We start from the raw sequence: 22422 nt of genomic DNA on the forward strand, positions 1-22422 counted from the left end.
CCAGTGTCACTCATGAGAACATGAAACGTAATATCTGAACATAGCTGTCCCTGCCTGGTGGGGCGTGGGGGGCAGGGGTGGTTTAAAGGTTTTAACGAGATTTCAGATAAACATTTGTTTAAACAAATACCAAGCGTGAGGGATAATGTCCCCCTCAGGAACTAAAGTCTCATGCTGGGACCTTTCCTCCTTGCTTTGTGTTAAAATCAAGAAGAGGGAGGGACCCACACTAGGCAGTCTGCTCCTGCCTTCAGACTGTCCAGAGCATCCCCACCCTTGCCCTAGCCATCTGGGTTTCTACAAGATGCAGAACAAGATGTACTGGCCTTCCCTTGTTTCCACAGAAAAGTCAAAACCCCTCCTACTTCCGATTTCTTCTTGACTAACTCCATCCTGATAAACTGAGGCCTGAGAGGCCTTGGCTGGGAGGGGCCTCAGCCGGGAGGAATCTGGAACCTTCTTCCACACCAGGGCCTGGGCCTCGTGGGTGGCCATGGTCAGGTGCCCACAGGTCTGGCCTGCATCCTGCCTTCCCCAACCTCAGGAGGTGCCAGCCCGAATCTGGTTCCTGTGCGTGAACAGGTACGCTCTGCAAGTAGAACCCAGGCTTGGATGGCCTGGCCCTGCCCCTGCCTGCCCTGGCCCCCACACAGGTTCCCAGGGTGCTACACAGAAGGACGCCCGCTGGCCTTTGGTCCCAAACCAGAGGTAAGTCAAGTGCCTGTGCCTCAGGCCTCCTGCCCCAACACAGACAGGCCAAGCTTAGCACCAAAACGTTTCTCTGCAAAGAATTTGATATTTTAAAAAATGGCAAAGTCAGAGCTTTGCTGGACTTTCCTAAGCTTACTCTGCAGTTTGGAATTGTTTTTATTCTAATTATTGTAATTTCGTTATTTTGAGACTGACTCAGGCTTGGATAAATTCTGAATGTGCTTTGTAAGGGCTGCCAAAGACAAGAAGCCCTCAGAAATAGGACCCTTTTCAAAACAGAGTCCTCCCGGTTAAAGCTCCTCCTCACCCAACAGCTCTCCGGGCACCAAAACCTCCCTTTCCTCAGAGCCTCCTCTCCCTCATTCCTCCCTTTGCCCCCTTCTTCCAGCCACGCCTTGATGGCAGACTCTGGCCAGACTCTGGCCTCAGGGACTTCAGAGCCATGGAGAGGGACACGTGTTACCTCCTTTGCTAACATCCAGTCTCCCAGTCTCTAAGTGCCCCTCACTCTCCGCCCGCCCTCCCAGCTCCCAGCCTTGCAGCCGCCCACAGGTACTGAATCCTTCGGGACCTAGCTGCTGTCCCCCGGGCAGCCTCATCCCTCCCACAGCTTGTAGTCCGGCACCATGGTGCCCCACCTGAAGCCTAAGTGCCTGGCTGCCCCCGGCTCCAGGTCCTGGCATAGCCCCAGCCATCTTTCAGCATCAGCCCCACATACCTTCCTCCCTGAAATCCTCCTGCCCCTCTCTCTCCTCTATGGCCACTGCACCTGGTCCCAGACACCACTCGTGCTGCCTCCCCACCCACAGCCCAGCTACAAACGCAGCCCACCCAGGCCACGTTTTCTCCCTCGGAGCCCTCTGGCCCAAGCCGGTCCTAGAATAGCCAGTCCATATTGGCAGCATCCCTGGGGTGTCCTGCAGTGAAAGAGGAGGAGCTGGGCTAATTGGATTTACCTGTTCATGCATCCACTCGTTTCCACTCCAGAATTTGAGTAGGGGAATGCAGCATGTAGTAGCAGGTACTTTTCTATTCATGACCACTCACCACGTGAAACCATGCAGGTGAATGAATTTATGCAGCAGAACTTCTCAATATTTAGCTATGTAAACTCTGTGAGGAGCGCACTGGTTTCCTCCTGCTGCTGTAATGAACCACCACAAACCTGGAGACTACACAAATGCATCATCTTACCATTCTGTAGATCTAAGTCCAACATGGGACCCACTGGGCTGATGTCAAGGTGTCAGCAGGGCCGTGTTCCTTTCCGAAGGCTCCAGAGGAGAGGCTGTTTCCTTGTCTGTTCCCATTTTTAGAGGCCACCGGCGTTCACTGGCTGTGGCCTTCATTCATCTTCGAAGCCAGCAGGGTCTCATCTCTCAGACTCTCCTCCGCCATCAAGGCTCCTTCTGACCCCAGCCAGGAAAGTGCTGTTTTTAAGAACTCAGCAATTAGCCTGGGCTTACCCAGATAATCCAGGATAACCTCCCCACCTGGAGTTCCATAACTTGCGTCATATCTGCAAGGTCCCTGCTGCCACGTAAGGTCACATATTCTCAGGTCCCAGGGACTGGGATGTGAACATCTTTGGGGAGCCATCGTCTTGTCCAGCACAAGGAGCTCGCTAGAATGTATACTGCCAGGACAAGCTGCAAAGGTACTAATCCAGGAAGTTTTTCTGGGATGGCCTGGAAACCCCAGGTGGCCCCGAAGCATCTGGTCTGTGGACCACCCTTGGAAGATGCCAGCACACACAGGGAGACCGCAAACTGGGGGCTGTGGTGAGGGAAGTGTGGAGCAGGTATGCTGAGAGTCACAGTGGGCTCCTTCCAAGGGCAGGGCCTCGAAGCCTGACGTCTCACAGGCTGAGGATCTTCAGAGTGGCCTGGGGTCCCCCAGTTCTGGAGAAGCCGGCTGTGCTCTGACCCCTGTTCTTGGCCCCACAGATCTCCCATCAGCTGGGTTCCATTAGTACCAAAACATACCCTCTTATCTCAGCCCTGGAGGTACCCACATGCAGAAACTCTTGGGAATCTCACCTTTGCATGCCCAGGCTGGCTGTGGGAAGAAGAGCAGGGCTGGCCCAGTGAAAGGGTTCCAAGTGGCAGAGGAGAAGCAGGAGGAGCACGGCAAGGCTGGGCAGGTGGGGAGGTGCCCTGGGAGGCCTTGAGGAGGTGGGGAGGTGGGGCTGGACCCGATGCCTCCAGCCTTAGGAAGAGGCCCTGGGCAGCTTCACATAAGAGGAACCAGAGGGTGGAGGAGCTCCGGGATGATGAAGGCCAGGAGGAGGCAGGGGTGTTCTGTCTGCAGACCGTGGCAGGGGTGAAGAGGTCAGACAGCCCGAGGGGAGGTCCCCAAGATCACGAGTCACTGCACAGGCAGCAAAGATGGGAACTCAATTGTGTGGCCAGGGGAGAGAACGTCAAGGGAAAGTGGCCCCAGGCCAGATCCTCAGAGACCTCAACACTCCAAAGCAGGAGGATGAGTGGAAGGAGGAGGGATAGTCAGAGCTAAGACAGGATTGGGAAGAAAAACTTCAGAATTGTGGGAGGATTATTTCAAGACCCAGGTCAACCTGGCCAAATGTCCTAGAGGTAAAACGCAGGACCTGAGGTAGTGTAAGGAGGCCCCCGGGGAGGTAGTAGTGTAAGGAGGCCCCCGGGAAGGTGGTTGTCGCAGTGGTCAGGGTCACAGGCTAACCCACAAGGCAGCTGTGAGGGCCTGCGGCCATCAGCAAACAAGCAGGTACTGGTGGCCACAGAACCACTTCCACTCAGCAGGGAGCTCCCGTGCAAACGCATCTGGCCTATCCAGCAGTCCCTGCAAGTTAAATCACCCTCCACCAGAAACCTTGGCTGTCAAACGGGATGTTCTGCAGAGAGGGCCTAGGACAGCCTCAGGGAGAGTTCTGTAGCATGGGAACATCTGGGTAGTTCTTGTACTCCCAAGCTGCAAGCGCCACACAGAAGTAGCAGAGTGAGAGACAGCAGGGCAGGGGCAGGCACAGAGGATCCCTTGGTAGGCACTACCCCCTCCTCCAAAAACCTTGAAAGATACATGAGCCCCACCCCCACCCCCAGAACCTCTGAAGACTCACACTGGAGTAAAGAGGGGAGTCCCAGAACTGACCAAGACCAAATTGCCTGGGCCCGGAAAAATGCGGACTCAAAACAGAAATGAACTTGAATGAAGGGAAAAGAGAGATGGTCTTACTTTCTCCACTCCTGAGCGGTGGGCTGAGATTCACACCTCCTACATGTGTTTGGGAGAAGTTGCTGTCTGCCTGATGCAGACTTTGTCATGTGAATATCTGTTCAAACAGCTCTGGAAAAATCTTTTCCAGTAGAATAAGTCTCTGGGATTAACTTTCCCCCAACAGCCAGGAATGCAAGCATACACCCTGCTGCCTTCTGCTCAGAAGGCTAGGCCTGCAGAAGAAACTGGTTGGGTTGAGAACAGGTCTGGTATTGACAAAATGTCACCACCTAAAGGGCAGGTGTCCCTTAAGCATACCCAACCACAGGTTGGGTTGCCCCAAAGCAGAAACTGGAAATGTTGGTATACTCGAAAACTCTTATGCTGTTCCACCAAAAGTGTATGGGCCTCAACCCACACTGCCAGCCTTGCTTTAGCTCAGGAAGTGACCCCAGAGAACATCAACTTACCCTTGGGGTGATGAAGAGCTTCTAAAATACCTTAAGACACAAAGGATTTTTGAAATCCTGAAAGATTTTTGTGGACTTAAAAACAGACACAAACATTTTACTGAATTGTGTATTTCTACATAAACAACTCTGTTACAACAAAATCAGGTAAAATTCACAAAGATATACAAGTCTTCAAACGGACATTTTCTTCCCCTTAAATATAAAAAGATAATTTGCCAAATAACATCATACTCAAACCATAAAGAAAAAATCATTAGATACACAAGAGAAATAGACAGAAATTCAACAGTAGTGGGAGACACACACTTTCCTTAGTCTTTAATGGATCGAGTAAAAATTAACAGTCTATAATATAATTAATAAGGTCAAATTAATACAGATAGACTGAATTTTGTTCCCTTCAGACATACACCTTCTTTTCCAGTTTCCTGGGAATATTTATTAAAATTGACAAGTGTTGTTCAGTCCCAAGAAGAGAGCAATAAACTCCAAAATGCAGAAATTGTACAGGCCATACCCTCTTGGACAGCAAAGCGGTTAAACTCAAAATGATTAACAAATATTAAAAACAATAGTAGCAAATAAACTATCTGGAAAGTTAAGAACATAATTTCACATAACTTTCCAGTGAAAAATTAAGTTAGATCTGAAATTACAAATTATTTATAACTTAAAACACTCTACTTAAAAATGCAAGGGAAATGGATAAAGAAATATTCAGAAGAGAAGTCACGGCCTTACAACTGCTAGTAACTGTGTCCATCATTAAACAAGACAAAGCTTGGGAAGCCTGGGTGGCTCAGTGGTTGGGCATCTGCCTTCACCTCTGGTCGTGATCCCGGGGGTCCTGGGATTGAGCCCTGCATCAAGCTCCCCACAGGGAGCCTGTTTCTCCCTCTGCCTATGTCTCTGCCTCTCTCTCTGTGTCTCTCATGAATAAATAAAATCTTAAAAACAACAACAACAACAAGACAAAGCTAAAATGGCAGTCAACTTGAGAAGGTGAAAAAATTAAGGAAATAACAATAACAAAATAATAAAATTGTGAAAGGGTAAATTTGGGTTTAGGTTCTTTGAAAAGACTGATAAAATAGACTAATTCTGGAAAAACTAATCAGGATAAAAGGAAAACACAGACATATAATATTATAAATGAGAAAGGAGAATACTCCATGCTGGTAAATCTGAAAATCTTAACGGAATCATTATTTAGCAAACTTAAATGGGCCAAAACTCACAGAATAGAGTTAAAATTAAAAACAAAAGAGAGTTAATAAAAAAAAAAGTGTCAGGGAATTATTTCCTAAAAAGGCACTAGACGTGGACAGTTTTACACAGGTTATAAAAACTTGAAGGAACAAAAAATTCTAAATATTATTTAAACTGTTTCTAGGGCATAGAAAAGAGAGAGCAAGAGCTCCCCAAGTTCTTGTTGTTGTTTTTTTTTAAAGAAGTTAACATAAACCCAACACCAGTACCTGACAAAGCAGAGAAAAAAATTACACAACTATCCACCCTAACATATGAAAAATTCCCAAGATAGGAGCAAACCAAATTCAGAATTTTTTTTATTTTAAAGCTCTTTTTATTATACAAGTAATATGTGAGACTTCTGGAAAAATCAGAAAATTCGGTAAGAACACAAAATAAAAATCTACCCTAAACTAACCCACCATAAATAACCACTATTAACATTGAGTAGAGATCTATATGAAAAGAATAATATACCATTACTAAGCCAGTAGTTTTTAGAAATGCAGAAAGGGTTTAGACATTAGCACGTCTATGAAAATGATTCATCTTAGGTTATGATAAAAACCATTCAATCACCTCAAAAAAAAAAAAAACCATTTAATCATCTTGACAGATGTGAAAAAAAAGGAATTTAATAAATTTCAACATCCACTACTGATAAAGCTTTCAGCAAACTAGAAAGACAGAATTTTAATATAGAAATTAAAATATTAAGAATATCTTACACTAAGTCAAATCTGTACTTTTAGTAAAACACTAGTAGTATTTTTGCTAAGTAAAAAAAAAAATCTTTTTTTTATATATACGTAAAGATTGTACAACGCCGGCACAATGATATATGTGTTACTTAACGTTCTTCCAAAAGTGCTGGTCAATGTGATAAGGAAGAAAATGTGGAGGTAAAACTATCATCACCACCCAGAACTATTAGCTACCTGAGACAGGCAAAAGAATGAACAATAGCAAAACCACCAGAACAACAGAATACTCAGTAATTGTCTAGGTACAAAATAAACCACCAGTTGCTCCATTAAATAAACCAGTATACACCACTATGTAGAGTTAAGGATGAGGTAGATTGATATGTCCTGACACAGAAAGATGCCCAAGCCCTATTGCCAAGTAAAAAATACAAGTAGTGGAAGAGTTGTAGCAGGTGGTCAAAATGATAAAAGAGAAAAACATTTTTAGAAAAAAAAAATTTGAAGAATTTGCACCAATTGTTGACTATCTCAGGGCAGAGGGTATTTTCATTATGGGGCACTTTTGGTCTGTTTTCCACTAATGTGTACATTTATATAACTCATATAATACTTTAAATAAAAATCAGTGAGTCTGATTTTCATTAAAAAAAGTAATACTTAAAAAAAGTAATATTTTATATGGACAATAAGCAGTTGGAAACTATAATGAACAAGGGGGCTCATTTACACTAGTGAGCACAACTACAAAAATTACTGATACTAGAAAAAAATATATGGAGGAACATAATACTTTATTAATGTACTGCAATCAAAGTTAATATCATAAAGATGTTACTTCTCTCTGAAAAGTTAGAGTAAGCCATCAATTTTTACATGATCCAATTTCTGATTCCTCTAAACATTACAAAATGATCCCAAATTTCTTTTAGAAATAGTAATATAAAAAGTACTAACATTTTTTTGAAAAAGTTTAACTAATGGAGACATTTTGTCTAAATGTGTGATGGCCAACAGAGTGGGACCAGCGTCAGAACATACACAAGAGAATGCTCAGAAGCACACTTAATGATATAGAAGGACTGGGTGCAGGGCACCTGGGTGGCTCAGTTGGTAAAGTGTCTGTCTTCACCTCGGGTCATGATCACAGGATCACAGGATTGAGTCCTGCTTTGGGCTCCCTGCTCAGTGGGGAGTCTGCTTCTCCCTCTGCCCCTCCCCCTTGCTTGTGTACTCTCTCTCAAAAAAATAAAATTAAAAAAAAAAGATTCGGTATATAATAAAAATGGAATTTCCTATCAGTAGAGAAAGATTTCCCAATTCCGAAAAAAATTTCAGATGGATCATAGATAACATTTTTTTTCATTTTTATTATTTATTCATTGGTCTCTTTATTTTTTAAATTCCAGTATAGTTGATACAGTGTTCTATTAGTTTCAGGTGTACAACACAGGAATCAAACAATTCTAAATATCCCCCAGTGCTCATCACCATATGTGTGCTCTTCATCCCCTTTGCCTATTTCACCCCCCCACCACCACAGACTTAACTGTTTAAAAACAATGAAAGTATAAGAATAAATACTGGTGACTATACAATCTTGCAATTGGAATCCGAAAGATCTTCATAAGCCTGAGTGCAAAGGTAGCAGGCATGAAGGAAAAGATAGGTTTGAATAAAAAGAAAAAACTGTTTAAATGTCTAAACATTTAAAAAAGCCATACACACTTTTTTTTTTTTTTACGGTATTTATAGGGAAAGGAGGTTCTTAGAAATCATCAAGACAGCTACACATCTTATGAGAAAAGTGACCAGAGGAGATGAATAGGTAAAGTACAAAAGAATATAGTCCAATAAGTATTTTTGCTAGTGAAGGTCACACTTTAATCAAAAAAATGCGTATCAAAACTAGCCCCCAAACCCCCGGGTAACACCAGTAATTACAGGGTAAGGAGGACATTCTTACACATTGCTGGTGGGAGTAGAATTTGGTATCGGTCTTCTGGAAGGCAATTTGAGGCAATATATATTAAAAGTCCTAAAAATATGTGTACCCTCATTAGAATAGAACATGTCACGCTGCAGTGACAAATTAACCCTGAAACCCCAATGGCGTGCCACCGGAGGTTTCTTGCTTATCCACACTCCATGTCTGTGTGGGCAGGCGGGCGGGTGTTGTGAAGGGAGAAGGAGGTTCTTCTGCAGCCACTCAAGGACCCAGGCTGACAAAGTCTCCATGGCTAGGACGCCCCGCATGGAGGCAAGGGCGCAGAACCTGGAAAACTGGTCACGAGCATCTCACGATCTCGGCCTGGGAGTTTCTCAGGTCACTTCTGCCCATGTTTCATCGGCCAGAATGTCAAGGAGGCTCCTGTGTGCCCAGGAGGAGACACAGAGCAGCAGGTGTACTGCCTACTAAACTTCTGAGCCAGCAAGTCCAATTTTAGAAATTATCCTACGTAGATAATTATAAATTTTCTGAAAAGTTTATAAAGACATTAGAATGAAGGATTTCATCATATCCTTGACTGTGACAGTAAAAAAATCAGGAACCGCCCACGTACCCAAGGGACAAATCTATGCAGATACTAAAAATGATGAAATTACATCTTCAGTGATACAGAAACATAGTCACAAATATACTATCACAAGGGAAAAAAGTTATAAAACTGTGTATAACAGAATTGTTATAATTTCATAATTTCATGAAAAAAGTAATAAAATAAATACAGATGCATAGAAAAAAGTCCGAAAAGCTATATATCAGTATGTTAACAGTGGTTATAATCAGATGGTCTAATAGCAGGTAATTTTTTCCTTTTCACTCATCTGTAGTTTCTTTTTTAAAAAATGTATATATTATTTACGTACCAAAAATGCATTTAAAAAGGAAAAAAAAACACACCCTAGTACCCTGGGAGAGTCCCACTTGACCACCTCATACTAATCATTAAATTCTTACATTTGATATAAGAAATGCCTATGGGCTGTTCTATCACAAGACCTTGATACACCAATTTATTTAAAATCAGGACTTTATATTAAAAGTGGTACAGCAGGGTAAAAACAGTAACACATTCCCCATAACAGCTGCAGATCATCAGATCTGTCAATCATCTGCTAAAACGTCCCACAGTCTGGCCTCCACTGTGGTTTCTCTGGGCTCCTGCCAGGGGCGCCAGGGGTCTGTGTGGCCTGGGGGACCACTTTTCACAAGGCTCTGCATCATCAAAGAGAGTAGGGCACTGTACAATTCCACTTGAAACAAAAGACTCGCAAACTCATCTTCTCCTCAGCGGATTCCAGAACACGTAACGTCACCACCAGGATTATTAAGGACTGTTCTTAGGTATATAGATTTTTTTTTTTAATTTAAAACCGTTCCTTATAGTTTCTCCCACTTTTTCAAACACACACGCACGCACTCGCAACTCCTGAGTTCACCAGAACATTCCACCCAGCTGCCAAATCATTACCAAAGTCGCCTTCTTGCCTGGCTTGTGTTTAAAGAGGAACCAGAAAAGCCCACATCCTTGAGACAGGTGTATGGAAAAGACAAAGACATGTGAAGAACATACATTTCTGTACAGGATTCCCTCTCCGTGATGCCACCCCCACCAACCCCAGAATATGTAATATTTCTTTTGGAGAAACCACGTACTCAGAATTAGGCTCCTTTTAAACCATGCATATCATTTAAAAAGGTATACAGACACGGATTTGCAAGCTTCTAGTTTAAATTGTCAGCGCTTCAAAATCCAGTGACTATCTCAAAGAAATAAAAGAGTCATAACTTCCAGAAGGACCAGCAATACAAACGACCCACTTTCAGTGATTAGCAAAGAGCATGGCCAGCTCCTTCTTATAGGGCAGCCTTTTCAAACGCCTTTGCTAAGTCATCTCATGGCTGCTTTCCTTCCAAGGGTGTGCCTGGCCACATGTGGGGTGCCCCAGGATGGTCCCCGGCATGCCCTGTGGCTGGCTCTCATCCAACACTGCCCCTCACTTCTACAGAAAAGCAGTCCTTTAAAATGGGCAGATGGCAGTACCTCCAGGGAGTGCCTGAACCATACACTCTGTTCTACCTCTGACTCAAGCTTCACGTCCAATGCAGTACAAACCAGCCAGGCAGCACCATCCTCAGGGTGATGCTCATGAGCTGCCCAAGTCTGGAAAGTCCACAGGGAGCCTGCAAGCTGGAGACCAAACGCCCACCCGGACAGTCCTCTGGGGGTCAAGTCAGGTCCTGCTCAACCCACTCTAAGTACTGGGCTGGCCTGCTCCTCCCCCAGGGCTGGCTCCTGTCTGGGAAGGGGATGTGGAGCGGCTGGACAACCTCCCAGCCACAACTCTGCTCACCGCCCTGCCATCTCGGGCCTTCCCGCTTGTTTTGGACAAACCGCTCTACTTCTGCTAAAGCCACCAGTAAAGAACTTGAAGTGTTTGTGTTTCACAAAGCTGGTCTCTCAGAACACGGTTTTAACCAACACTCTTGGAAAGATCCTTGCAAAGCCAGAGCCACTCAAAAATGGAACCTCTTGTCTATAATGAATGTAAATGTAATTCTAGGTCGCTTGCTTACAAATCATCACTTGCTGTGGACATATATTAAAAGAATATAGCTGCAATGTGCTCTCATCAGGACATCAGAGAATTCTTTTCCTGGCATCTAAAGGTCACAAAGGGAGAACGGTGGCATGGCCCACAGAAAGACACCAGACCAACAGCCAGGAGAGCCAGATGCACAGCCGACAAGGCTGCTCGCTAGCTGGGTGACGGTGTGTCACCGTCTGTCTCTGCTTCCCATCTGCAAAATGGGGAATAACTCTGACCAGCCCTCTCACCCACCTGAAGTTTATTGTGAGAGCACACAGGAAAGTGTGGGACTACGTGCCACCCAAGCTCCAGGTCTTGCGTGGACACTGGCTTGCTCTCCCTCTGAGGCATGACCACACTGTCCCAACCTGTCACTTGGGGTCTACATTCCCTGGGCGCTAGGAAGATTTCTCCACTCACCTCTCGATTTTGTGATGCACCCAGCTGAGTCTTTACTTAGAAAATCTTTATTTATTTTAGAGGGAGAAAGAGAGAGTGGTGAGTGGGGGGAGGCACAGAGGGACAGAGACAATCCTGAAGCATGCTGAGCAGGGAGCCCATCACGGGGCTCGATCCCAGGACCGAGACCATAACCTGAGCCGAAATCAAGAGGTGGCCACCTCACTGATGGAACTACCCAGGCGCCCCAGGAGTAGTTATTTTTAGGGCCTGTTATGAAGGGGTTCCATGTTTCTTTCATGTCACCCCCCTTTGGCCCCAGGTTTCACAGATGTAGGACAAAAGCTAATCCAGGTCCGGGCGGCCAGCCCTGTGCATGTCAAAATCAGGAGACATGACCTGGAAAGGAAATGCAGTCCTGGCTCTAGATCCTCCAGAAGCACGGCTGGCAGGTTCACAAGTGAGAGGCACACCTGCTGCCCATGCTCGGCTCCAGTGGTGGAGCTACATGTCCCGGTAGGTGAGGGCATGTCAACCTGGCTCAGGCGAAACACGGGGTGAATTTAGTGGGTCATTTTCATTCTGTGGAGCCCACCTTCACGGTGCCAGGAGCTGTCAGATGGGTAGTCTCTCCATGGACCCTCCAGGTTGCCCCCAGGGCTATCTTTTTTAAATAAAGTCAATGAAAAAGCATTAAGATCTTCAGAGAAAAGCAGAAGTGAAAGGCCAGTGGTTTTGTACAGCTGTGGTGCTTTCCCTGCTGAACCCAAGCTCCCTTAGAGGAGCCCACCCTGCTCTTAGCTCCTGGGCTGCAACCCACGAGGCCACATCATGCATCCTCACCTACTACCCGCAAGGTGCTTCCAAACTCCCCAGGGACAGGTGAGTAGATATCATGGGTCTCAACCACAGAGGGACACAGCAGCCCACCATGGTCATGGCGCTACTTCTGCCAATGTTTCTCACCATCACTGCTATGGAGTGCATGAAGGGCTTTGGCAACTCTATTATCCTATGAATATGCCACCTGAGTGTGCTCTGGTCAGTCAAGATGGTTCCTTCCAGATCAGTAAGTCACCCAACAGACAGGTGGCAGACACCATAAGACTCAAGCTCAAGTTTGAGATCCCAGTGAGCACTGCTCCCAGACAGCCCTAGGCCTGGTCTGCTGATGGGTGGTCTGATCTGGCCTGAGAAGAACCCCCTATAGCCATTGCTGGGCCACGGGGCCGGACCACGGCCAGCCTGGCTCTCTGGACCAGTAGGGAGCTGCTACCAACTGTCCTGAGGCCCATCTGGAGCTCTGGGGAAAAGGCAGGCCAGCAGCACCCTATCTCAAGTCACCGAGAGGTGACCATGCTCTCCACTTTGTCAGCCACGGGCCCAGTATGCTCAGGCAAAGCCGACGCACTCAGCCTGTGGGTCCCCCCCACCCCTGAGCTGCCTTGCTGCTCTGGATGACTGGCCTTCTCTCATTTCAATGAGACCTCTCTGCTCAGAGATGTGGTCTCAACGGCAGGATTCATCCTGGGGCCAGGGAGGCATCTGTGTGTCCCACCTGCCTCGTCAGGCTGTTTTATTGTTCATCCAAATTCACCAGGGGGGAATTCTAGAAACTCTTTCTAGAAAGGGATGTTCTCTTGGTGGTTTCTCAAAGCAGGTAAGAGGGGGTAAGAAGGAGGCACCAAAGCCTCCACCACCCCAAAAGGCATTTAGAAATGCCTATGACCGGCGATTCAAGCCATTTTGCCCCATGCAGGGCACCCACTGAGAAACTCAGTAAGAGAAGGGAGCGTTATGGCTCTGGCCCTTACCTTAGCAGGAACGGAGAAAGACAGAGGCAGAGCTCCTATGTCACTAAGGCCATGGCTCAGCCAGTTTGAGCAAACTCTCCCTCATGGGCTTGTGTGATTCTTTAGTCATCCAGTCCCAACACAGGGTCCTATCCTAGATCCCCAGCCTGGAGAAGAGTGGTCCCGGTTTGAAGGCACCCAGGGGCACAGCACCATGGATGGGCTAGTGAGGGACCTCAGACCAGCTCCTGCTGTTTCCACTGCCACCTGCCCTGCCCTGGGGCCACCCGAGCCCATCCGGTACCTTGACCACACACAATGAACGCCTGTCTGATAATCACCTAACACGGCAAGATGATGGATTATTAAACAGAGTCCGATAGAGGCTGCTGGGGGTGGGGGGTTGATTAACACACTAAGTGCTGTTTATATGTTGAATTGAACAAATATTTATTAAGCACCTACTTTGTGCCAGGCACTGTGCTAAGCACCCTCACTGCACGCTGTTCCCACAGCACAATCATCCGCTTAGAAATTAAAACCCAGGAAAGGAACATTGTCGCAACCCTACAAACTGGAGGCGGGAGGAAGGGGGGCAGAGTGGACGCAGGCGATCCCTGTGCGCCCACCAGAGACTTGTCTTCTTTCTCTGGACGAGCCTCTGCTACGTGGCACTTGCAAACATCTTGGTTCTTACGGGAGGGAAGCTGCTACGTGTCCCACGTGCTGGTGCCCACTGAACGTTCAAACACTCTGAACGCTCTTTCAAAAAAAAAGGAGGTGTAAAGGGTGTTTGTATTTGGATTAGAAAATGCTCTGTTCAGTTGGTATGGTTGCAACAGCCCTTGAGAGAGATACAAACGTCCCTGCCCTGACCGCGTAAAAGTCGAAGGGAGACCGAGCGCAAGGTTCCTGAGTCAGCATCGTCCCGGGCTCGGCAGCCTGGCCAGGCCGGGGAGGTGAGAGGGGACAGCGCCACCGGGGTGCACACACGACGACCCGCACCTGCGCGGACGGACAGACAGACGCTCCCGCCCTCTGCCCCGTGGCCCTAGCTGTCGGCCCCCAGCTTGGAGAGGCCGCGGCGGAAGTCGTGCAGGTCATCGATCTTCCCGTCCAGCACCTCCAGGAAGCTCTTCAGCTCCACCTTCAGGTGGCGCTGGCGGTACTTACTCTCCTCAATGTCCGTCTTTAGGGAACGCACTTTGTCCTCCAGGTTCTGATTGTCTCTCTCTGCCGCCTGGAGGGAGACAAATGGAGAAATGGAGAAATGGAGAAATGGAGAAGGGTCTGGGGCTGGGGTGGGGGGCATCCATGGAGACCAGCCACGCCCCAGCTGGCCTCTCTCCCAGATCTGCACCTCCCAGTGTCCAAGCCTGCCACCCTGGGTGGCAGCACAGAGTTCAGAGCCTTCTGGGGTGTCCCCCCTCCTGCCCATTCCCCAGCAGAGGTGCTAACAGGCAGGGCACGTGACCAGGGTCTGGCCTGATGAAGGACCGCCCTGCAGAGAATGCAGAGCTCGGGTTCTGCCCAGGGGAGCCTGATGCAACTGGGCCCTCTCGCAAAGCCCCGGGCAGAGAAAGTCTATAGACCCAGCACAAGGGGTTTTTCGGCCTCAGGCCCAGAACAGTCAGCTGAGGCCACGTGTTAGTTCCATTCCAGGAGACAGAAACAGGACAAATGGGGCAGTGACTTGTCTCCCTGGTTCCACATAGAGGCCAAGGCCTCCCTGGCCCCAGGCCAGCCTCTGGCTCAGTGAGGAGGGACAGGCTGCGCCAGCCTCAGGGACAGTAGTCTAGGCCCCAGGATCACATGGTGTGACCAGGGAGACCCTCAAGCTCCTCCTCAGGCCTCCTAAGGTGGCTGTGAGTTCATAAATGACGTGCAAGCCCGTGCTCTTCAGTGAGAGCCTCACTTTCTGGACATGATGATCAGACTGTTCTGAACAGCCGTCCAGGAACCAGTGACTAGTACTAGGTTCACACACCTGAAAAAAACGCTCCTGAAGGAGGAGGAAGTGAAAGAGGACGTGGAAACTCTTCTCTGAGAATCTGAGGCCAGGAAGGGGCGCTGCCCAAGGTCATGTTCAAAGTCAGTGGCTGTGGAGTGGCAAGATGGACTAGCTCCGGGGTCTTATGCTCTCTACCCTCCCCTCTGCCCGGCTCCTCACCGCCCCAAGGCTCTGTGGAGACTTCTGTGGGCGGGACATAGTCCCTGCACTATCACTATGCACAGGACACCTTTGTAGAAGTGGAAAAACCATTAGACAAACACAGCTGAGTGTGCACCCAGGAGGCAGAGACGGCATCTGGTGTGCGGTTACTGCTGGTTTTTCATGACTAGAAAGTCGCTCTTCTTTACCAGCAGAGGTGTGAAAGGGGGAAGCCCCAGAGAAACGAGTAACACCATGGATGCCTCCAGGTCGGAGCCAAGGCAGGTGTGCCCCCCACCCTTACCTCTAACTTCTCTGAGACGTATTCACACTCTGACATGAGCTGAGGTATGATTTCACTTTGTTTGCGGAGGTCTTTCAACTCCTACAGGGGACAGAAATTCAAAAAAGAATGTGAAAAGGAGTCGATAAAAGGCGATAAAATGCCTTCTTGAAACAATCTGTGTGCACACCAGCTCTTGGTGTCTGTACCCTCCTCAATAATAACAAAAGTGGTGGAGTTAATAATCAGCACACAGGTAATTCTACGGGCTGTGTTACGGGCATTGCCATGTGAAGTTTATACATCACCACACCACCACAAAGAGACAGGGATTCTTATGATCCCCAACTTCCAGGTAGGGAAACTGAGGCAGGGACATTTGGTGCTTTGCCCACGGTCTCCAGCATCTGTGCACTTAGCTGTCCTGCCACCCATCCTTGCCAGAAAACAAAATGTCTGCCTGGCCGGGGCTCTGGCTGCATGAGCAGGACAGCACAACTCCTCTTCTGACGATAGAGCACCTATAGAAGTTTCTGAGCGTTTCATATATATCCAGCTCCCCCTCAGCTTTGAGCTCAGTACAGCTCTCGGCTGGGCCGGTGCTGATGTCCAGGCAGCTGCCCCCAGGTCCGGTCACCTGCCCCTCAGACACCTGCCATGTCCTGGGTGCATGAGGCCTGCAGGCGCCTCTACTCACCGTCTCCTTCTCCCGCAGTTCGGACTCCAGGTCCTCGATTCTCCTCTTCAGCTGGGTGTTCCTCTCTTTCTCTCTGTTGATCTCGCTGCACTGCTCTTCCAGCTCGTCAATCTTTAACAGACACCACACGCTGAAGCAGGGATGCTGGTTTACTTTGGTCATTAAACAAAAGATCAGCCCGCCTGTTGACGCTGTCTTTTAAGATAAACCATGAACTAACCCACTCACATGTTGTTCCTTGGGGCTGTGAACAAACTCCATGTGGCCCCCCCGTGGGGCTGCCCGCCCTGCTGGCACGAGAGACCCTGCTTCACAGCAGCAGAGCCCCGGCAGTCACAAAATCTGGCTGCAGGACATGCTGGGCTTCGGATTTTCTCTCACCACCTCGGGACAGGAACTTCAGGTTCGCTTTAAAGGATTCATCACGAGTAGGGGCCAGCTGTCCCATGAATCTATCTGCTTCTCCCCATAATGATTTTTTTTTTTTTACATCATTTGGTCATGTCCTGAATTATTCTATTTCATCTCAAAGGTTTAAGACAGCAGGGAAGGGAACCAATCAACTCTGTGGGACAGTGGCCACCAAATGAGATGCAATGACATTTCAAACGCTTTAAATCAGGGTGACCTTTCTTGACTGATGCACGCAGGAAGGGCCTGGCCTGTGAGCCTTCTCCCGGAGAGAAGAGAGTGGCAGACTGTACTGGCAAGTCCCCAGAGTGCCTTCTTCTCCCCTTCCCAAGCCTGAGACCTCAGAAGGGCCTTGCTGTGTGACAGTGTTTCCCAGCGGCCAGCACATGTGTGCAGAGTGGAATAGGACCCACAGGAACACAAAAGCAGCACACTGATGGGGTCCCACAGGCAAGCAGCAGTCCTCGAGCTGAAGGGTGCTGGCTGGTCACGATAAGGTCACTTTCAGGGGTGGCTGTGCACCAGCCCTCAGGACTTGGACCCCCCCAGCCATGGGAACTCGTGGGGAGTCCACCAGCTTCTACCTTGTGCCCTGGAAATCAAGCTCCCAATGCTTCCTGGACAGGGAAGCAGATGCTCCCCTCAGGTGGCGAACTCTATGGGGTGTGCTTCCTCTCCCCCAATCTCCCCACCCCATCACATTCACGCAAAGTGAGAAACCCAGCTCTCTGCTTGGAAAGAGGATAGGGCAATCGATCCCTCTGGCAGACAGATCGGCCAGCCCTCGGGAGGGAATGCACAGTCAGCACCTGGCCTGGTGCCCTCGCTGTCAGCACTTAAGGCACTGAAATGAAAAAAGGACAAGAGGCACTTTTATGTGCCATCTGTACCAAAGCAAGGTGGGGAAATGGGAGAGTGGTCTCCCATGGCTCCATTCAGGCCGAGTGGGCAGGTTACAAATGGTGGGGGGGGGGGGGGCAAGAGAGAGTGCATGCCCATCTCAGGGTGATGTGTCTCCCTGAAATCCTGCACTCATGCGGCGGCCGCTGTCCACGGCCTGCTGGATAAATGTGCTGCCCATCCACACCCGGCCACACAGAGACCCCCAGGGTCTCAGCTGGGGATTCTGTGGCCACCCCACAATGACCTCATCAACTCAGCCTGACCACAGACAGCGTGAGAGACTAACTACCGGGAAGGCTGTTGATGAACTGCCTGGATGTGGCGGTCAGAGAGCAGAGGGCACGGGATGGCAGTGAGCACCCATGCGGCTCATACTCAGAGGCCACATTCCCCGTCCAGCCTCTGAATGCAGATTCTCAGACATTGGGATATGCATGCTAGCAGGGTTTCCACGTGAACGCTCCTCACCATGTTCTCAATCCGTTTTCCTTGCTCACCCTCTGGATCCCCCTTTCTCAACAGAGGATCTGGGAACCACAGAAAAGGCCAAAGGAGGCCACCATCCAGGAAGGACCCCCCACAGCTAGCATCAGAGGGATGAGGCTGACTCTCCCATGTGCTCACCTTCCCCTTTGCAATAGCAACTCCAAGACGTGGCTCCCTTGGCTGTGCTCCCACAGAGAAAGTGGGGAGGTAGGCGGAGGGCTGCAAGGGGAGTAGCAGCGAGGCTTCCTCCCACCACAGGGAGGGAGAAGCCCAACAGGGACCCCGGACCCAGGCCCACCCTGACACCCACCTTGTTCCGGAGCCGGTCGTTTTCATCACGGCAGATGGAGAACTGCCTCTTCCACTGCTCCACGCTGGCGGCCGACTCCTGCAGCGCTGTGCTCAGCCGGGCATTGCTCTCTCGCAGGGTCTGCAGCTCAATCTCCCATTTCTTCACATTGGCAGCACTATGGGGTGGCCCAGGTGGTCACCCGGTGGGTGGGTGCCGTCCACCCGGCTCTACCCCCACCTGCCACACCCCCGCCCGACACCCACCTGCCACCCCCTCCCGACCAACGCCCACCTGCCACCCCCCAGCGCAACCCCTAAGTGCCATCCCACCCCACCCACCTGCCTCTGGGGGGGCCACATGCCTGCCCCCCCATCCCTCACCCCGAGAGGCCAGCTACTAAGATCAAATGCCAAGAAGGGCTGGTGCCTCTCTAGTGCCCATGTGTCACCTTGCCAGGCTATTTTCTTAAAGAATTGCTTTAGGAAAGAACCAAACTCATGGAGAAGGAGGAGCCCTGAAGCTAAGAGCAAAGACACAGGATGTGGAGAGGACCCCCTTCCTTCCTACTGGTCCCTGCCCCAGAACCCTCTGTTGTGTCCCTTCCTGACACAAGCCCCCAGGACACATGCTCTGCAGTGGGACTCCAAGGATCTCATGAAAGCTATAGGCCCTTTTGGCCATCCCGGACACCCCAAGACCCCAGGTGTGAGAGACAGCCTGGCTCCAGGTGACAGTGGGCACCTCCCAAGCCTGTGGAGGAATCCAGAGCTGGAGATCAGAGGGCAGAGGGGACAGCGACAGCATGCGAGGGTGCCCTGGCTGAACCTCCATCTCCTCAGGGGCAAGGAAGGACCACAGGTCTACTGGACACCTCCCCTGGACAAAAACAACCTCGAGTCTGCCTTCCATCCTATGTGCTCCACAAAGAAGTTTCCAGAAACAAACTGGAATCAGGGTCCCCTCAGGGGCTTGGCTTTCACATGCCGCTGTCTCCTGGCTTTGCAGCCCACGCAAGCAGGGAGCTGCAGGTGGCCGTGGGCAGAGCTGTGCAGGACACGCAGGATATGCCCTGTGCAGTGTCCCGCTTCTAATTGATCCTGCCTGGCTGAAGTCACTTCTGTCTCGGCAGGCTGTTTTGGGGGTGAGGGTGGGGTAAGTAAATAGAACTGCATCTCGATTATCTGTGTTATCTTCCTTCCATCCCCACAGCCTCAAAGATGTAGGAACGTGACTAGAAATATAAGCTTTCAGTTTCAAACACCACAAGCAAAAAAAAAAAAAGTAAAATGTAATCTGATTAATTTCAGAGCTGTTGATGGAGAATTTAAACTGATTTAGGGAAATGACTTCACGCTCGTTCCTATAATTCACTTGTTCATTAAGTTGGGATTTAAAAACATTTATTTTTAGGGGTGAAATGTTTTTATCCAGGCAACATCTTGTGGCTTAAACAACAGAAGAGTGAAAAGCAGGCAATATGGTGGAGAAACTGACTAGCCATGTGACCTTAGGCATAGACTCACTCTACCCTCCGGGACTCAGTTTCCTCATCTGTAAAATGGAGTTAATATGATCCAGCTCTTTAATGGGGCAAGTTGGGGAGAGCAGCTTCTCAGCCACAGAATGGCTGGGGGAAAGCTGGCCAAACCCCTGCCCGGGGGGACCAGGATGATTCCCAAGGACAGCAGCAATGAGCACCGTCACAGGGCCAGCCCCACCATCAGGAAATGGGCCACAGTCTCAGGGGAAGAAAACATAAGCATGGCCTGTGCGGGTCATTAAAAACTAAATTGTGTTGATGTTATTACAAGGATGTTAAATTTATATGTCAATTTAGGAGAGACCCTTTTTAAAATATGAAGGCATTCTTACCACCTCCCAATAGAATGTATCTTTCTGTTTGTTAAATTAGTTATTTATGGTCCTTGAGAACATTTTAAAGCTTTCTTCACAGAGATACCATGCCCTTCTTAAGTTTTCTGTATTTTATGGTTCTAGTTCATATCGTAATGAAATCTCTTCTTCAAACACATATTCTATGGGATGTGTGTTGGTACACAGAAAAACTGTTGGGGGCAGCCCGGGTGGCTCAGTGGTTTAGTGCTGCCTTCAGCCCAGGGTGTGATCCTGGAGACCCGGGATCGAGTCCCATGTCGGGCTCCCTGCATGGAGCCTGCTTCTCCTCTGCCTGTGTCTCTGCCCCCCCCTCCATGTCTCATGAATAAATAAATAAAATCTTTATTAAAAAAAAAAGAAAAGCTGTTGATTTTTGTGAGAGGTTATATTCTTTTTAATAGTTTGTTAGGGTTTTACAGGTTTTTCTTGGATATTCAAGATTCAATCTTATTATCTATAAATAAGACATTTGGCTCCTCAAAAAACCAAACCAAAACACAAGCATGGGGACGCATCTCTCTCACACTTATCCATGTACAAACACACCTCCTTCATGTACCCTGTAGTCTCACACACACCCCTGGTCTGGTCGGCCAGACAGAACCTCCACAAAACCAGCTGGCCTTCTTTGGCCCGGAGACAGGACTGGACACTTGGAGCAAGACCGAGTCTCCTTGTGAAACCCCGCCTGGTGGGAAAGGCCGAGGGAGGCACTACACTCAGAGCGAATACCATCTGGAGTTTAAACACACTTACCTCTGTGTCAGGGCAATCTTCAGCTTGTCGTTCTCAGACTTGAGGTGTGTGTCAGCAGGACCCACATGAGAGGCCTTTTCATCGTCCGTCCCGTTGACACTGGATGCCTGAGTAGGAGATGGGGTTTCACACCCAGATTCCTGGCCAAAGTGAATCACCTTCACACATTATTGCTCACAGGAGCAGCAAACCAGGCATGAGGAAGGAGCATGTGCGGGAGTGGGGGAGGACCAACTCATCAGACCTGAGTGCTGTAAAGACTAGCATGGCCAGACTATTAATCACCTAGTTCTGCCTCTGAAACTTAGTATAAAAAACAAAACAAAAACCAAACAAACAAAAAAAAAAAACAAAAAACAAAGGAAAAGACCCAGAGGAGTCCACAGGAAGCTCAGAAAAGTCTGTGTATTTTACTGACAAGAGCACACCTGGGGCCCTGGTTTTGTCTTTTTTTACTCAACTTTACAGATAAACCTGATACCTGATAAAGCTTGGATACCTGGTCTCTCTTACTTAACACAGAAGCCACGGATTAAAGGGGGAGGAGGATTTACAACAGGGAGCAAGAGAGAGTGAACGAGGAAAAAGTATTAGCAGCTGGAACAACTCCAAACCCCGGGGCCACGGAGAGAGCAATGCTCATTAAGTAAACAGGAATCAGATGTGGATGTGTGCGGCCTCCACTGCTACTTAGCATTATTATGAATATTCTGAAATATTTTCTGTAATATGTCATGCCACAGGGAGGTGAAATCTCATCTGCTCTCAGGTAAGATCTTAGATCTTATTTAGCTTCCAGTAAACATAAAGGCAAAGGAAAAAACAGGAAGGGAATGATGCATACATTTGACTAACTTTACATTTCTGCACTGTAAAAAAACAAACAAACCACAGATGCCATAAATAAAATTAAAAATGCACACAGAAACTTGGGGAAAGTATCTGCTGCTGAATATTTGCATATATGAAAAACAAGGTGTTAATACCTTTCCAGTACTGAAAAACCCTCCAGGCCTTATCTATTATAGCCACACACTGACATATCTACCAATGAAATGATAAGATGTCTGGGATTTGCTTTAAAATTGAGGGGGAGGGGCAGCCCGGGTGGCTCAGCGATTTAGCACCACCTTCAGCCCGGGACCTGATCCTGGAGACCCCAGATCCAGTCCAATGTCGGGCTCCCTGCATGGAGCCTGCTTCTCCCTCTGCCTGTGTCTCTCTGTCTCTGCCTCTGCCTCTTTCTCTCTCTCTGTCTCTCATGAATAAATGAATAAAATCTTTAAAAAATAAAATAAAATTGAGGGGGAAGGGGGGCACAGATGAAACAATTGGTTATAAATTCCTAATAGTTAAAGCTGACCTATGTGTCCTGTCGAGGTTCATTATATAACTCTGCCTAGCTATGAATACATTCACACAAA

The 22422-nt window shown here is 48.5% G+C and overlaps 1 protein-coding gene across 5 annotated transcripts in view; it reads right to left on the reverse strand.

Moving 5' to 3' along the window:
* Positions 1–4471: 4471 nt before the first annotated feature.
* HOMER2 (homer scaffold protein 2) overlaps positions 4472–22422 on the reverse strand; it is a 130874-nt gene continuing 112923 nt past the window's right edge. For 4 of the 5 annotated variants that reach the window (XM_049108502.1, XM_049108503.1, XM_025436893.3 and 1 more), the window contains 5 exons: positions 20999–21138; positions 18365–18521; positions 16255–16365; positions 15579–15659; positions 4472–14362 (listed from right to left, as the gene is read on the reverse strand). In XM_049108502.1, the coding sequence (XP_048964459.1) occupies positions 14174–14362; positions 15579–15659; positions 16255–16365; positions 18365–18521; positions 20999–21138 (678 nt within the window). In that variant the 3' untranslated portion in view covers positions 4472–14173. The remainder of the gene's footprint in view (positions 14363–15578; positions 15660–16254; positions 16366–18364; positions 18522–20998; positions 21139–22422) is intronic. The other variant, XM_025436894.3, reaches the window with a different exon arrangement.

The sequence above is a fragment of the Canis lupus genome, chromosome 3, assembly GCF_003254725.2.
Source record: "Canis lupus dingo isolate Sandy chromosome 3, ASM325472v2, whole genome shotgun sequence".
Classification (NCBI taxonomy): Eukaryota; Metazoa; Chordata; class Mammalia; order Carnivora; family Canidae; genus Canis; species Canis lupus.